The sequence below is a fragment of the Psittacula echo genome, assembly GCF_963264785.1.
Source record: "Psittacula echo genome assembly, chromosome: 17".
NCBI classification, from domain to species: domain Eukaryota; kingdom Metazoa; phylum Chordata; class Aves; order Psittaciformes; family Psittacidae; genus Psittacula; species Psittacula echo.
The window spans coordinates 2,690,685-2,706,062 of NC_137753.1; the positions used below are offsets into that span (position 1 = coordinate 2,690,685).

General features: G+C 53.2%; 1 protein-coding gene across 1 annotated transcript; it reads right to left on the bottom strand.

Annotated features, from left to right (window-relative positions):
* Positions 1-124: 124 nt before the first annotated feature.
* On the bottom strand, positions 125-14,687 carry VWA1 (von Willebrand factor A domain containing 1; the record flags this gene model as incomplete). The annotated part of the gene is made up of 6 exons (XM_080631244.1): positions 125-165; positions 805-1,074; positions 2,261-2,533; positions 3,273-3,551; positions 8,199-8,756; positions 14,615-14,687. The coding sequence occupies 6 exons, from the start codon at positions 14,685-14,687 to the stop codon at positions 125-127; spliced, it is 1,494 nt and encodes a 497-aa protein (XP_080487370.1).
* Between the last annotated feature and the right edge of the window lie 691 nt (positions 14,688-15,378).

Below are 15,378 nucleotides of genomic sequence, written 5' to 3' on the forward strand. Positions count from 1 at the left end.
ACAGTGCAGGCTGGGAGATGGTCTGTGAGCTTCCCAGTCTCCTTCCTGACCCCCCCTTTTTGTCCAAGTCTTTGTCCAAGCAAGAGTCCTTGCTCTGCTGGGAATCAGTTCATTCCAGATACTGTCACGCTCGCTGTCTGTGCTTATATCCTTGGGCCTCTGTAGCTGGAGAAAACACAAGAAACATAATGTCAGCTTTATCCATGCATTCTCCAACTGTGACTGAGGCAGAGGCCTCATCCCTGTGGTCATCATCACCACTCCAGCCACTTGCTGGGGGAAAGGCTGTGCTCCTGCACTGTCACACTGCATTTTAGCTCTTGCTTCACTTCAGCCTGTTGAGCATCCCTTTGTGTTTCATGACAGTAAGTAGCTTCTGGGCAGTGGGAGGAAGAAAGATGTGCTGTGCCCTAGTAGCTGTGTTCAATAGTGGCTAGTCCCTGCCACGTTGAAAAGTGAAGGGTAGCCAAGAGACTTTTAAACAGCACTTCCAGTGCCCATGCCAGCTTTTAGCAGTCTTCCCTATCCCAAAGGAAAGGCAGGACTGCCTCAGTTGCACCCCTTTTCTCCTGCATGCAGATACAATGCCACTAGGAGGAGCATTGCCCTTAAACATGGGGGACAGACCCGGCTGTGGGCAGTACCTTTGGGCTGGCAGCTATGATGAAGCCCTGTTGGCAAGCCAGCTGAGGAGCATTGCAGCGATGAGGGCTCCTCTGTGCTGATTGCCAGCACTTCAGTGCCCTTCAATACACTTTGCCTTGGCTAAAGTGCCCCAGGACAGCGCCTTGCCCCCCAGCTCACCTGGCTGCATGCGCACCGTGCGGCACAGCCCTTTGCCTGCCTGGCTCTTGTACACGGGCTTCACACACACGTGGTTGGTGGTGCCCGCAGGCAGGTCCGTGAGAAGCACGCTGTGGATCCGCGGGGACACGCTGATGACGGACGAAGGGCCCGCTTGCCGCCGGCATCTCACTCGGTAACCCAGGACGTTCCCATCGGCGGAGTCCCAGGAGGCTTTCAGCGTGTTGGAGCCCATGTCTTCAAAGCGAAGGTGCCTCACTTTGGAGCCCTCTGAAGACAGAGGATTCACGTTACCGGGGCTGTTTGTATGCAGGGATCCTCCCTGCCCAACTCCTTGCTCCTCCCCAGGAGAGCAGCCAGCCTGGTCTTTGCAGTAGAGCCAATAGAATCACAGAATCATAGACTAGTTAGGGTTGGAAAGGACCTTAAGATCATCCAGTTCCAACCCCCCTGCCATGGGCAGGGACACCTCACACTAAACCATGGCACCCAAGGCCTCATCCAACCTGGCCTTGAACACCGCCAGGGATGGAGCATTCACAACCTCCCTGGGCAACCCATTCCAGTGCCTCACCACCCTCACAGTAAAGAATTTCTTCCTTAGATCCAATCTAAACTTCCCCTGTTTAAGTTTGAACCCGTTACCCCTTGTCCTGTCACTACAGTCCCTGATGAAGAGTCCCTCCCCAGCATCCTTGTAGATGGAATACTGGAAGATACTGGAAAGCTGCTCTGAGGTCTCCACGCAGCTTCTCTTCTCCAGGCTGAACAGCCCCAACTTTCTCAGACTATCTTCATCCAGGAGGTGCTCCAGCCCCTGATCATCCTCATGGCCTCCTCTGGACTTGTTCCAACAGTTCATTCCTCCTTGACTTTGCCCTGGTACCAGCATGAAATGCTTTTGGTGACACTGTTAGGCACAGGCTGCCCCCCCCCACACCTTCAGCTGCTGCTGTTCCCCAAGCTCCTCACTCTTGAGTCCTGATAAGAGCTAGGTTTTACCTCCTGCAATATCTTTACAGGAACCCCTTCAGAGCAGAAGCTCTCGCTGGTGACATTTCCACCCCTCTGCTGCTCAATCACACCAAAGAGCAGACACCGAGGGGAGAAGAACACAGAAATCTGCCTTTCCCTCCTTAGGAAGATTCAGGCACCTCCAAATCCGTTCTGTTCATGACTGCACCGGCAGCTTGGCAGCATGCACCCTGTAATAGCAGTCACATTGTGCATCTCATGTTCTTTCAGCCCTGTGCCTTATACACCTGCTGCATCCTAATGGCGTATCATGGCTTGTTCATCGGAAAGCTGCACCTTTCCCCTTCTCTCATCCCTCCCCAGTCACTGGGCTGAGTTCTCTGGCTTCACCCAAAGGGAAATGATCTGTGCAAAGGAGCAGGGATTTCAGAGACCCCTTGTGCCCATATAGTCCCCTCTCAGGAGCGTGCTGCTCCCTCACCTTCCTGGGTGCACGCTTTGGCTGACAGGGATCTCTCCTTTCCCGACCTGTAGATCGCAGTCACTGTCACCAGGTAGGTCGTGTTGGCTGCCAGGTTCTCCACCACGGTGCCGTTGTGCTCACCACCCACCTCGAGCAGCTGCACGGAGTTCCCAGGCAATGGTCCATACAGCACCTGGTAGCTGACCACACTGTCCGGGGTAGGAGCCCAGCTCACACGGAAGCTGTGTGGCGCAGACTCTGAGATGAAAACCTGAGCCGGGCTTATTTCCTCTGAAAGCAATGGATAAAGATGTGAATGAGGAGGTAATTCAAGGCAGAAGAACACCGGTTGCTACCCAGCATAAATCCAAGTTACTCTCCTGGCCCAAATGACTGCATGGAGTCTGCACAGAGGGGCTGGATTCAGCTCCAAGTGTTCCCACTCTCCTTCCCTCTTGACTGGGACTCCCCATCGGTGGACACACCTGCAGCCTCAGGTAGGAGACAGTCATCTCCTTGTTGCCACAGCAGCTGCTCAAGCCACAAGAGTCAAACTTCCCCTTTGGCAGGAACCCACACAAGGCAGCGTTGCTTCTGCCTCACCAGCATGCTGGGATAGTGAATACATGCACCAGCCCGTGCTTTACCCCCAGTGGGCTCTCCACCTGATAAATACTTACAAGTTGAAGCTCCTGCCTTCTTTGCCCAGGGCAATAGGCTCTGCTTTACTCTGGAGTCATACATTAAGGGTGGAAGGGTTGGATCTTATGATCATCAGACCTGATCCCCTGTTCTGGACAGTCCAGAACATCTCTAAGTAAAAAGCTGCTAGCTGAGTGCTAGCATGAAGCAGCCTTTATGTTCTGTCCTGACCACAACCATCTGCCTCCTTCAATCAAACCATGAGGCTGGGGGATGCAGACCAAGGGCTGTCCCCGTTGCTTTTTATATATATATATATTTATATATATATATATGAGGCTCAGCACAGTGGAGACTTCCCCCTTGGTCACAACTGTGCACACTTTACCTGCCAGGGTAGTAACCCTTGTTGTTTGGGGAGGGAAGTAGTGGACGTTGGATTCAGGAACGAGTGCCACCTCGTATGTAGTTTCTGGTGCAAGGTTGCTTAGCATGAAGCTAGTGTGAGCCCCAGACACTTGATTTGCCCTCTTCCTTGCTAGATCATCTACTGGGGCATACTCCAGGGTGTAGTAGCCAGTTTCTTGGGAGAGGAGTTTGGGCCACACCAGGCGGAAGCTGCTTGAGGTGATATCTACTGCATGGAGCCGGTTTGCTTGGATAACATCTGGAAGAGAAACAGGGGCAAGAAATCACTGCTGACATTAACACCAGAACAGAGCACATCTAAAACACAGGCCCTTCTGGAGGGGAGGTGCAGCCCCCAGCACCACTGGGTCACAGCTGGACTCTCCTCGGCGTAGCCAAGCTTCTTCATAGCAACCTGTGCACTGCACAGAGCTCGCAAGGGAAGTCCATGCCCCAGCTGCCATGGGGTGGCACTTGGCTAAAGCCTGCTCAGAAGTGTCTGCACAACAGGCCTCAGCTCAGGAGCACTGCACGTTGCAGCCCCGGCATCTCCAGCCTCAAAGCAGTATGCCACCAGCCTTCCAGCTGCTCTGTAAAGCCCCAGCTTGCTCTCCCTGCCTGTACCCAGTGGCCAGAAAGAAGGGGCAGCAGTTGGGCACTGTCCAGCTGCATTCATCCCGCCTGCAGTCACTCCATGCAGTGTTCCACAGAGCTCCATTGTTCCGTGACATTCAACGTTCAGAGCTGCTCTTGCGCTATCTCACCTCTCCCCCCCTGCACCCAGGCTTGTGCTACCTCTGAGTTCCAGACCCCAAGTACAGGCAGCAAGACCTCTTCTGATGCTCCGCGGCTCCCCAGCTTCCTCTGCCACTTGACTCTCCTGACACACATGAGCCCATTTTGGGCAGAATTCCACTATCCTCTGCTCTTCCAGAGAGACAAACACACAGGAGGCTGTTGCTGGCTCCAGGGAAGTGGCGTATGAAGACAAAGGTGCTCTTTTTCTCTTCTTTAAGGATGTTTTAAAGCACCCTGAGCCTTAAAGAAGTGCATTTGCTCTGCACAGCCTCACTCCTGAAACCTTATGATGGTACCAAGCTTAAATACTTCTCAGAGTACTCTAAGTAGCTCCCACTTACAGAGTAAAGGAAGGCACAAAAGTCTGCCCAGACCTGCAAGAGAACAGGGGTTATCCCTGCATTCCCAGCTCTGTCCTGGAGCAGATCATCCCTCCTCCTGCAAGCCCTGCCAGCCTCCCTGTACCAAACAGAGCAGCCTCACTTTTTCCTCTGAGCTGTTCCTTGGCTCTCCCGGGCAGGCAGGAACATTCCCCCTTCTCCTGCCTGCTCCCAGCCAGCAGCGCTCCACCCAGGGAGAGCTTGGTGGAGGCAGCACCATGGGGCCTGGGGCACTGCAGCCCTCTGTGAGCCCCACAGCCACCAGCGGCCAAGCCACAGAGGAGCAGGGAGCAGAGGAAAGGCCTCAGCACCACAAGTCCTGCCAAAAGCTCCTGGAATGGGAACGAGTGAGTTTGGAGGCAGGGCCCAGGGAGACAGTGAATAACTGAGGCAGATTGAAGGGACACGCTGCGACAGCCAAGGGATGTGCAGCAGGAAGCCCACGGCACACAGCTCCATAGTCGTTGCCAGACTGTGGATGCCTTGAGTGTGTAAAGAGAGCAATAAACCCTAGAAAGTAGATGCTCGTGGTGTGCTTTGCAGCACCTCCTCATTCCCAAAGGGAAGCAGCAGGTTCATCTCTTGTAATAGACAGTCCGTTCCTAACAATGTTTGGAACTTGTCCCTGTGACACATTTGCCTTCTACCTTCTTGGTGATTTGAAACACCAGTTTGAAGCCACGTGAAGCAGGAATGCTGCTGCTTTCATGATGAGCGTAAGAAATGCAGCCAGGCAGCAGAGGAGCCTGTTCCAGCTCTGGGGACATGGTTCCCTCCTGCAGAAGCTTCAGCTAGGAACTGGGACAAATCACATCACTTCATTGCTCTATGTCCATGCTTTATCATGGATAGGGTCAAGGTTCTGATTCGGGGGGGGGGATCACACTTCTCCATTACCAGGGTGGATATTCAAGGTGTGAGATTGCTCCCTGTAGTCACCTGCTTATGTTCTGCTCTAAGTGAGAATGTCACAGGGCTCTGGGCTCAAAGCCTTCACTGCAGCAGAAGCTGTGCAGGACCTTGGTTCAGGCCAGGAATGTGTTGCCCTGGATACGGATGGGAAGTGGCTGATGTTTTGTGACTGCTCCCAGGTAGGCTCCTGCAGAACCTGGCTCAGAAGATGGTGCCAAAGGATGGAACGAGTTGGCAGTTGTTAATCCAGCTGCCTGAGTGGAGAGCAAGTGGATGCTAGCACAGACCCTGATGTCAGCTCCAAGGAATGCCTTGGGTTTACAATGTTCGAAGGTCCTTCCCAAGAAGCCTGGGATCATTGTGTTGGAATATCTATGGAGCAGGCACGAAACACTATTCCTGGATAGGAGGTGGAGGGAGGAGAGCAACTCTTGGCAAAGCTTGTCTGTCATTACAAAAGGCTTTTCAACAGTAGCAAGAGATGAGGACAAGATAGCAGCGAAATAAAACCAGTCTGGGCCATTCCAGAGTTGGCAAGGCCTAATGTCTGCCTGCCAAGGATCCTGGCTATCCCTGCTATCCCAGGGGCCAGAAGCAGGAAGGGAGTGATGAGGGCTGCCTCCTCCAGGAAGGGAAGAGAGGACACATGGGGCTTTATTCAGGCTAATTCAGGGGATGCTACCAAAAGCTGATGTTACCAGAAGCCAGGCACCAGCCTCTGGATTCACATGGGAATCTCTCTTTCCATTCACATCCCAGACCAGTGACTTCTAGACCTGGTGGATGCGCAGAATAGTGCCCTTGGACACAGCAGAGTGTTTATGACCTCTGCAGATCTTCAAGTCAACCTCGTGCTGCAAGGATGTGCAGGTGATTTCTCATTTTGGGATGCTCTTTTCCACCCCTTGGCCTCAGGATGCACCCAAAGCTGAAACAGCCACTTGAAACAAAGCATCTGGGGTTGTGTGGTGGCTGGTGCTGCCCCATGCTCACACAGGGGAGCATAGTCCCTGTCTGTGCTTTGTGATCACGGAAAATAGGAACGGCTCCATACAGAGGGTTTGTGGAAAGGGTTACTTGGACGCTCCAAAGCCAGCTCTAACCAGCTCCCATAGAAGCCAAATGAGGACTTAAAACAGGGTTTCCAATGGAAAAAATATCAATGGAAAGTCTGCAGAGTCATAGGAACTCACTCAGCTTTCCAAGCAAACCCAGAGGGATCTGGGAGGCAGAGGCAATCACAGGCACTCCCAGCGTGCTGGCATTGAGGAGCTGCAAAGAGAACATGCTCTGTGCAGCGCAGCATGCAGATCAGCATGAGATGTTCCTCTTGGCTTCCTAAGGCCTGTCTTCTGGCCCGGATGAGGGCTTTGGGTCTCCTCAGAGCCTTTCCTGGATGCTGTAAAGAGCAGGATCGCTGAGGATCAGCTCTGTCTGTTCCTGCTCCCTGCACAGCAACGGCCACAACCACATTAGCAACACAGAGGTGGTGGTTGGCCTGCTCAGCCTAACAAGTCAGGGCTGGGGTTTTCTTCCAAGGGCTGTGCTGGCCAAGTCAAGCTATAGATCTGGCAGATGTGGAACACGTTCCAACAGGGGAGCTGTGGAACAAAACCAGTCCTCTCCTACAGTCATGCTGACAGCAAGCACCATCCCTAATTGCTCTCTGTAAGAGAGCAACTGCCATGTACTTGTAAGCAGGAGTCAGACATCTCAGTGTGTGCCAGCCACTGTGCTAACACACAATGGTGTAGGTAGGACACCAGATCTATCCCAGACAAGAGTCCGAGGGAGCTGAGAGGACCAAATCCTTCCCAGGCACGCACATCCCATTTTGTGTGTGCCTTTGTGACCTCCACCTCCATCAGACAGCTCAGAACCAGACAGCACTATAGAGAACACAAATCACCCTGAATGGAAGAATCAAGTTCAAGGGACTTGGGTACCTTGCTCCCAGCCTTTGCTGGAGCCTATTCATTGCCTGGGGGGGAAGTCTCTGGTTAACAATTAACCTGTGCAGGTGGTAGCATTCCCATGCTACGCTTGACTCACATGGATGTGTGAACAATCCCAGTTCAAAGCCTTGTGGGGTTTTAAGGAATCCAGGTAATGCACTGCCTGAACCTCCTTCCTCTACTAACAACTGAACGACCCACTACACATCTTAGAATCATAGACTAGTTAGGGTTGGAAAGGACCTTGGGATCACCCAGTTCCAACCCCCCTGCCATGGGCAGGGACCCCCACACTAAACCATGCCACCCAAGGCCTCATCCAACCTGGCCTTGAACACTGCCGGGGATGGAGCATTCACGACCTCCCTGGGCAACCCATTCCAGTGCCTCACCACCCTCTCAGTAAAGAATTTCTTCCTTAGATCCAATCTAAACTTCCCCTGTTTCAGTTTGAACCCGTTACCCCTTGTCCTGTCACTACAGTCCCTGATGAAGAGTCCATCCCCAGCATCCTTGTAGACCCCCTTCAGATACTGGAAGGCTGCTCTGAGGTCTCCATGCAGCCTTCTTTTCTTCTCTTCTCCAAGCTGAACAGCCCCAAGTTCATCTCACCCACAGAAGGGAATTTGTCCCAGTCAGTTATGGGACATACTAGAGATACTTGTCCCAGACCTCCTGAAAGCCTTGGTTTATATTTAGACCTATAGCACTGTGGTCAAAGCACCCCAGTTTGTGAGGGCAGCAGCTGTGGCTCAGGAGGACCCTTAGGTTTAGGGGATCGCCTGCCCTGCAGAGCCAGGCATTAACTCACATTCAGCCACTCTTCAAGCTCCCATTGAACACAACCCAACCCCACGGTACCTAGGATGGAATCTCGCAGCTCCTTGGTGATGATGGTCAAATCATCAACATCCACAAAGTGCAGGTGCTTCTCCGGAGGCTGGCTGGCAGCAGCAGAGAGCTCCAGGTAGTTCCCTCGTCCCGTGCTGACAATGAACACGGTTACTCCCATGTCCTTCAGGAGCTGCATGGGTTCGGAGATGTCATCAGTGGAGAAACCATCTGTCACCCAAACCAGTACCTTGGGCACATCAGGCCGGGCACCAGCTTCACCACTAAAGAGCTTCTCCTTGGCGTAGGAGAGCGCTTTGCCTGTGTTGGTGTCACCCATGAGCTGCCGAGTGTCCCGGATGGCTTGTTGTAGAGACCTGCTGGACTGGTACCGGTCAAAGGGGAACTCCATGGTGGGCGTAGTGCTGATGTGGATGATGCTGGCCTGCACATCTTTGGGGCCAAAGGTGAAAGGTTGCACAAGGTCCCACATGAATTCCTTCACCCTGGAAAACTCATAGTAGGAGACGCTGCCAGAGCTGTCCAGTAAGAAGAGGAGATCCCCCTCTGAGTTGGAAACAGTGGGACCTAGTCAGGGGAGAGAGGGAGGTGTGTTAGCAGACTGATGTGAACAGGCGCCTGCTTGGAAAGCTTGCTCATCTCGTGCCAAATCTCAGGATTCAGTGAGAATTTTGCTAGGCAGAGACTTCGGGGTTTGCTCCCTTTAATTATCATCATTATTTGCATGTAGTGAGGGCGCCGGGGCTTTATTCCAGGAGATTCTCACCCCATCTCCCTGGCACCCCGTTATCCCTCATTGGGAAGCTTTGCTTAGATTCTAACACTGAAGCATTAGCCAGAGGTCTGCCTGTGACTGCTCACCAGCTGTTCTCTTAACACCTTTGGTTTTAAGGTACGTTGCCAACAGAGCTGTAGGAGAGATGCCCTGGACCTGACACTGCAGAGCAGGCTTCAAGCACTTCCACACCACACTCGTGCAGGACCTGGAAGCGCTGCACAAACTTACCCAGCCTCATGACAGGCTTTTCAGGCACAGGTTATCAAACCACCACACATAAACTGAAAGACCAGGGCAGCGGAAAGAGGCACAGGAATCAGGGTAGAGTTAAAAGTACAACCCATGAGTTCTGGATCCTGCTGAGTGCCTCTGAGCTCCATCAGCTCGCACCGACACCTCTTGTTACACAACACCACGCTGATCCTCACTGCTTTCTGCTCCAGGCTGGAGGTGGACACGTTCCAGGAGCTGGGAACATTCCTCACCAGCCTCAGCCAGCGGGTCAGTGCCCTGTGCCAGGCAGCAGCCTCTGCCATCCCCTGCTGCTGCCCTGGGCCGATGAGCAGCAGCCCCAGAGACAGCAGCAAACTGCTGGTCCCAAGCAATTGCCAAGGTCAGGAGCGATGTTAGAGCCTAACCCAGCTCCCAGGTTTATCCCATCTGATGGCAATGGAAGTGCCTGGAGCTGAACCAAGCTGTATTTGGAGGAGGATGGGATGATAAAGAAGCTTGATGAGGAAACCTGCTGGCTCTGCTGTCCCAGGAGAGGCGGCTGCTTCTCAGAACTGGCTGCGGCTCGGTCCACACAAGCCTGGCAGGAAGCTCCTGATTTATACCACTGCTGGCAGGGACGTCTGCAATGGAGGGACTCCTCCCTACATCATTTGCTAAAAGCCAGGCGGATCGGATGCTTTCCTGCTCTTCTGAATGCACATTGACCTCCGCTCCCAGACAGTCTTAGGAGCAGCATCCCAGAGGGGCTCAAGGTGTCTGGGATGGGGCTGCAGAGACCCATTCGTGCAGAAGAATGCAGTGTGTCAAGAAGAGCATGCTTTGAGGGTGTGACCGGGAATCCCACCCCGTTTCACTCATTTTCTTACCATTTCAGTTAATCTGCTGCATGGGGAGCACACACACGCAGGGGACTCCTTCTACTGCTCTTAGAGCTTGAGATTTACAATAGCTGGACTGTCAATAGTGAATTTGGAACTCTATTCACCACCACCCAGCTTTGGAGGTGCAAGAAGGGAGAAAAAGCCTTGGCCTGGAGATTCCTGCCTGCCTTTTTGAGCTCCTCTATCAGTGACTATGGAGTGGCCAAGCAATGTGGGCTCTGGAGCACAGATGGAGCTGGTGCAGCACTCGAGCCACACGGGAGCCAAAACCACACGGCAGTAGAGAGCTGCATGGAAAGGCTCCCAAACTGTTACTAGCTCCAGGGAGACCTCATGCAGCCACTGCAGAAAGCCATGGCAAGGCAGGCACAGGGGTGGCAATGAGCCTGGCAGAGATGGGCAGGGGTTGCTAAACCCTGTCTGGAGTCACTGCTCCAGGAGGCAGATATGAGATGGCAAAGTCAAGAGGAGGGAAAGGACAGGACAAGGGACAGTGAGTGGGTACAAGGGGTCTGTTACATGTCCTGGCTGCTGGGAGTGGGACCTGCCATCCATCTACATGGATTCCAGCCAGTTCTGCATGACCCAGCCCAGCTCAGCCCTGTGTTACGCACACACCCAGTAAGCAATCCTCCTTGCCCATAGCAATGTGCAGTTTCATCACCCCATCACACGGATGAGCCGAACCTGTGACCTGCAGGTTCTGGTTCCTGGAGCTCCCTCCCTCCTAATGGCATTCCAGCAGGACAGAGCAACAAGGGCTTCTGGCTGCATGAAGCAAGGCACGCACATGCAGCCATGTCTCTGTGCTTTCCCCTCCATTGGAAGTAGCACAAGCCACTTAGTTGGCTTTCAAGCCATAAGGAGAGATCTGGGCACCAGGATTGCTGCCTCCCAGGAGGAAATCCCTGTTTCTCCTCACCAGTTAGAGTAGTGACACTGGTTTCCCTAATGTTGCACCAAGTGCTCTGTGATGGCTTCTGACCCTGGCAGGGCAGGGAGCAATGGCCAAAGGACATTCACTGATCACAACCGGAAAACTGGGTCACAGGCACCAACATTTGGAATTCACCACAAGCAGAAACCCGGCACTGCCAGAGCTACGGGTACAGGGGAACACGGGTGAAAGCCAGCACGAGGAGGCTCTGCAGGAAAAGCCACTGCTTGACACCACGTTCTGCCTGGAGGGTAGAAAGCATTGGTCAACAGCTGGTTAACAGCTGGTTAACAACTGGTTAACAGCAACTGGTTAACAACTGGTTAACAACAACTGGTTAACAGCTGGTTAACAGCTGGTTAACAACAACTGGTTAACAGCAACTGGTTAACAACTGGTTAACAACAACTGGTTAACAGCTGGTTAACAGCTGGTTAACAACAACTGGTTAACAGCAACTGGTTAACAGCAACTGGTTAACAACTGGTTAACAACAACTGGTTAACAGCAACTGGTTAACAACTGGTTAACAACTGGTTAGCAGCAGCAGCAGTTACACTGGTGGGCAGGTATGTGTTCTGGAGCTGCAGGACTGTCTGTGGGTGGAGCAGAAGGCTAATCCTTCATACAGGCAAATACCATCACACTCACCTCTGCTCAACACGGCCCTGCCTAAGATGGAAACAAATTCCTCCCCTTTAGGTTTTGTCAGCAGAAAGGATCCATAAAATACCTAGAGAAGGGATCTCACCGCAGCAGGACTGGGGCAGTGCTTACAGAGAGACCGGACACGCCGCCATCCAGGTTTAGGTTTTCAGCTCCTCATCCTTCTTCCTGCTCTTTGTCCCCCATCCAACACAAACATGCCAGCCGTGCCAGAGGTGGGGCTGCTGAGGTTTGTTACCAGTAAATCCCAGCATTACGCAAGCAGATGCTGCTTTCAAGCCCTTTCCTTTGCTTTACAGAAGGAAGATGTGCTGTCTGGCCAGAGGACAGGGGCAGATTTCTCACTTGTGGTGTGATGTGGAGAGAAGGAGCATCCATTAGCTGAGGAATAGCCCTACAGAGCTCCTGTCATTGCTGCTGCTGTGCTCCAGTGCAGGGAACAGAGCACATGGCAGTATCCCGTTGTCACCCTCGAGCTGACACGCGGTCAATAGGCACAGAGCAGACATGCAGAGAAGTGTTTTGAAGGGAGCAAAGTGTCACCATGGATTCACAGCATTGCCTATTGGAAGGTTTGGCTTTTCCAAGGGAAAAGCAGCTGGTCAGACTTCCCTGACACCGAGATGCTGACAGCAGACATCCGCTTATAGAGATCCTTGTGCTCTCAGCTGGGGCCTGAGCACACGCCTGACTTCCATGGGGCTTGGAACTTGCAGAGCATAAAGGGTTCAACAGCCAAAACCAGATCACGTCCTGTCTTGGTTAAGTGTGCTTCAAATTCCCTTTGCCTTCCCTTCTCACTGCTTGGCCATGCGAGGAAAAGAGCTCTATCATGAACAGAGGCTGGTCTGGAGGCTGAAGAACACAATCTGTGCATCCCTGTGGCCCCTTGGGATCGCAGTGAGAGGCAGGAGGAGCAAGGCACTGCCTCCTCCAGAAAGAGGTATCCCACCATCTGGGAGGTGTTTTACACCGAAAACCACAGCAAGGAGGCCTGTGCCGTGGGAAGCAGCTAGATAACCTGCCCTAGTTAGGGAGCTGAGCCCCACCAAGCAACATATACTGGTGTGACTAAGAGCCCAAGCTGCCTGTGCAGGTTCCAGCTCGTCTGTGCTGCAGATTACAGGCTGTATGTTGAGAAAGGGCCCTTCAGACAAATTCCTCTGCAGGAAGGAAGCTGCGTTGTCACCTCCTATAATCCTTTCAGGAGTTTCCCTGTCTCTGCTGTCTTATTTAGAGCCTCAGGAGTGCTGGAAGTGTTGAATTGTGCCGGGTACCGAGCTGTGCTTCAGAGCTCAGTAAGAGCAGGGCCTCCTACAAAGTGCCTATGGATGAGCTGTGCCTGTTTTTCACTTGCTGCACCCACACAGACAGCAACATCCCTGTCACTTACTGCTGATGCTGGTCCAGGGTAACCAGGTAACAACAACTTAAGCTCCATTTATCAAAGCCCAGACTACCAAATGTTCATATTTCACACTGATGCCACAGGGATCTGAAGCTGGACCTAAAGAGGAAAGTAGGGGAACTGATCATGTGCCTTTTGCACTAAGTCAGTGGCCATCATTCTGAAAAAGCCAGTCATTCCTGAGCATGGAGAAGCACCACTGGCCACCAGCATCCTCGCTTGGTCCACTGCGGCTGAGAATAAAGCCACAACCCTTCACATCCAGCCCAGACCTTAGGGAACAGCTATGAAGATGCATCCCTGCCTCTCCGAGAGCTCCTGTCACTGTGTGGCCACGGCACAGCCCCACAGCACCTCCAGGCAAGGGCTGCCCATGCCCGGGAGCCCTGCCAGCCCGGCTGTTTGCTCAGGGTGGCTTCAGGGAGCACCTGGGAGGAGCGCAGGAGGCCCCACATCAAAGCCGCTGGGGATGGCCCCTTGCCCACCAGCAGGTTCATTTCCCCTGAGGGTGCTTGGCAAGCTGCGAGCAGTCAGCACATCAATAAGAGCACACACAGAGCACTGACCCTGGAGCAAGGCACAGTCCCTCTGGAGAGCCTTGGCTCGCCTTTGCACACACTCTGAAGGTCTGAGCGTTGCTTTTAGCCTGGGCTGGGCAGTGGCCACACACAGCCCCATGGCAGCAGAAACGCAGGACAATGGGAATAACTGCTGCCTGTGGGGTCATTGAGCATCGTGCCAGTGCCAGAGGCAGCAGCACCATTCCTGAACCAGCCTGTGCCTCCAGGGAACAGAATCCAGCACCCTGTAAGGGGATCTGAGCAATGGACACAGTCTGCTCTGCTACCAAAGCAAATCAGACCCTGTCTGAGCTGAGGACCTGCTGTCCAGACTGACCAGGGGTTCCCTTCTCCTTTCACACAGGATTACATTGCCCAGGTGCAGGGAAAGCCAGATGCAGCCAGCAGTAGCCCTGCAGTCAAAAAACAGAGCCCTCTTTTGCTTGTGAGCCCAGTAACTGCATCAGCTCAGCCGCCACGATGTGCGCTGTGTGTTCTGCCCGGTGCCACAGTGCAGGAACCAGGAGTGAGACGTTCATCTCCTCTGTGTCCCTCTCCCCCCCATCAGTTCTGCAATGCTGACCCACAGCCGTTCTCCCTGAACAGCATCCAAAAGAAAGCATTTTAAAGAGGAGATAATGATTGAATGACCGAGATTAGCAACAGAACAACAAGATCGATCACTATCTATACTTCTCTTAATGTGCCTCGGTGCACAGGTAACAGTGAGGAACGAGGACCTTTTCCATATGGTTGCACTAAAGTGCAAGTTTCTGAATCGGTTTTTTCTGCTGGAAACAAGCAAGGTAACACACGAGTGTATCCATACACCTAAAGCAGCAATACAACTTCAGCTTTTATTCTGAAAAGGCTCTGTGAGAAGCTCTTAAGGCCCAGGAGGTATTAAAAGGGGGGGGGGGGGGAAGCACTAAGGAACCCCCTTGTCTTTCCAGGCACTCACCTCTCTCAGGTGTGTTCTGTCCCGCAGCGAACTGCAGCCACAGACCAAGAGAAAGCACTGTCTTGGCCAACATAGCAAAGCCTGGTCCTGGGCAAACTACCTTAAATCCAAAAGCTCGGCTCTGGGAAGGCAGATGAAAGGCTTCAGATCAGTCATATTACGTGCAAGGATCCACCAGATCCCAGGGTGCCGCTTGTGCGCTGCTCATGCCTCGAGATCCGACTGCTTCTTTACGTGTGTTTGGCTGGGCTGGGGTGGAAGCGCTGGCTCTTGTAGGCAATTTTCCTTCCCCCCCCCTCCCTTTAAAGCCATAAATCCATCTTGACAGGAATAGCTGGAGGAGAGGCACAACCAGCACCCCCGCTGCTGCTGCTCCTCTCCCGACTGCAACTTGCCCCAGGAGCGTGGATTCAGCCTGTGTGCAGCTGGGCTGCTCCGAGAAAGAGATCCCTATGGAGAAAACTTGGGCCCTGCAAGACACTGGCTGCAGTCCAGCTACTGGGAGGGAAAAAAAAGGCAGCTCGGAGAAATCCAAAGCTGCTTTGCTCTGGAATGAGCTGGAAGAAGGAAAACCACGTATATAGAGGAGAGAAGGAGACAGGCTGAGGAGTGTGCCCTGCCCTGGGAATAGCGGCTAATCTGCAGGGAGGAGGCAGGCTGAGCGCTCCCCAGGTCCTAGCGCTACCCAACGTGGGTCCCTGCCCCTGTGCTGCCCCACGGGGGTCCAATACACGAGGGGTACAAGCAAACACCGTGTCCCAGTG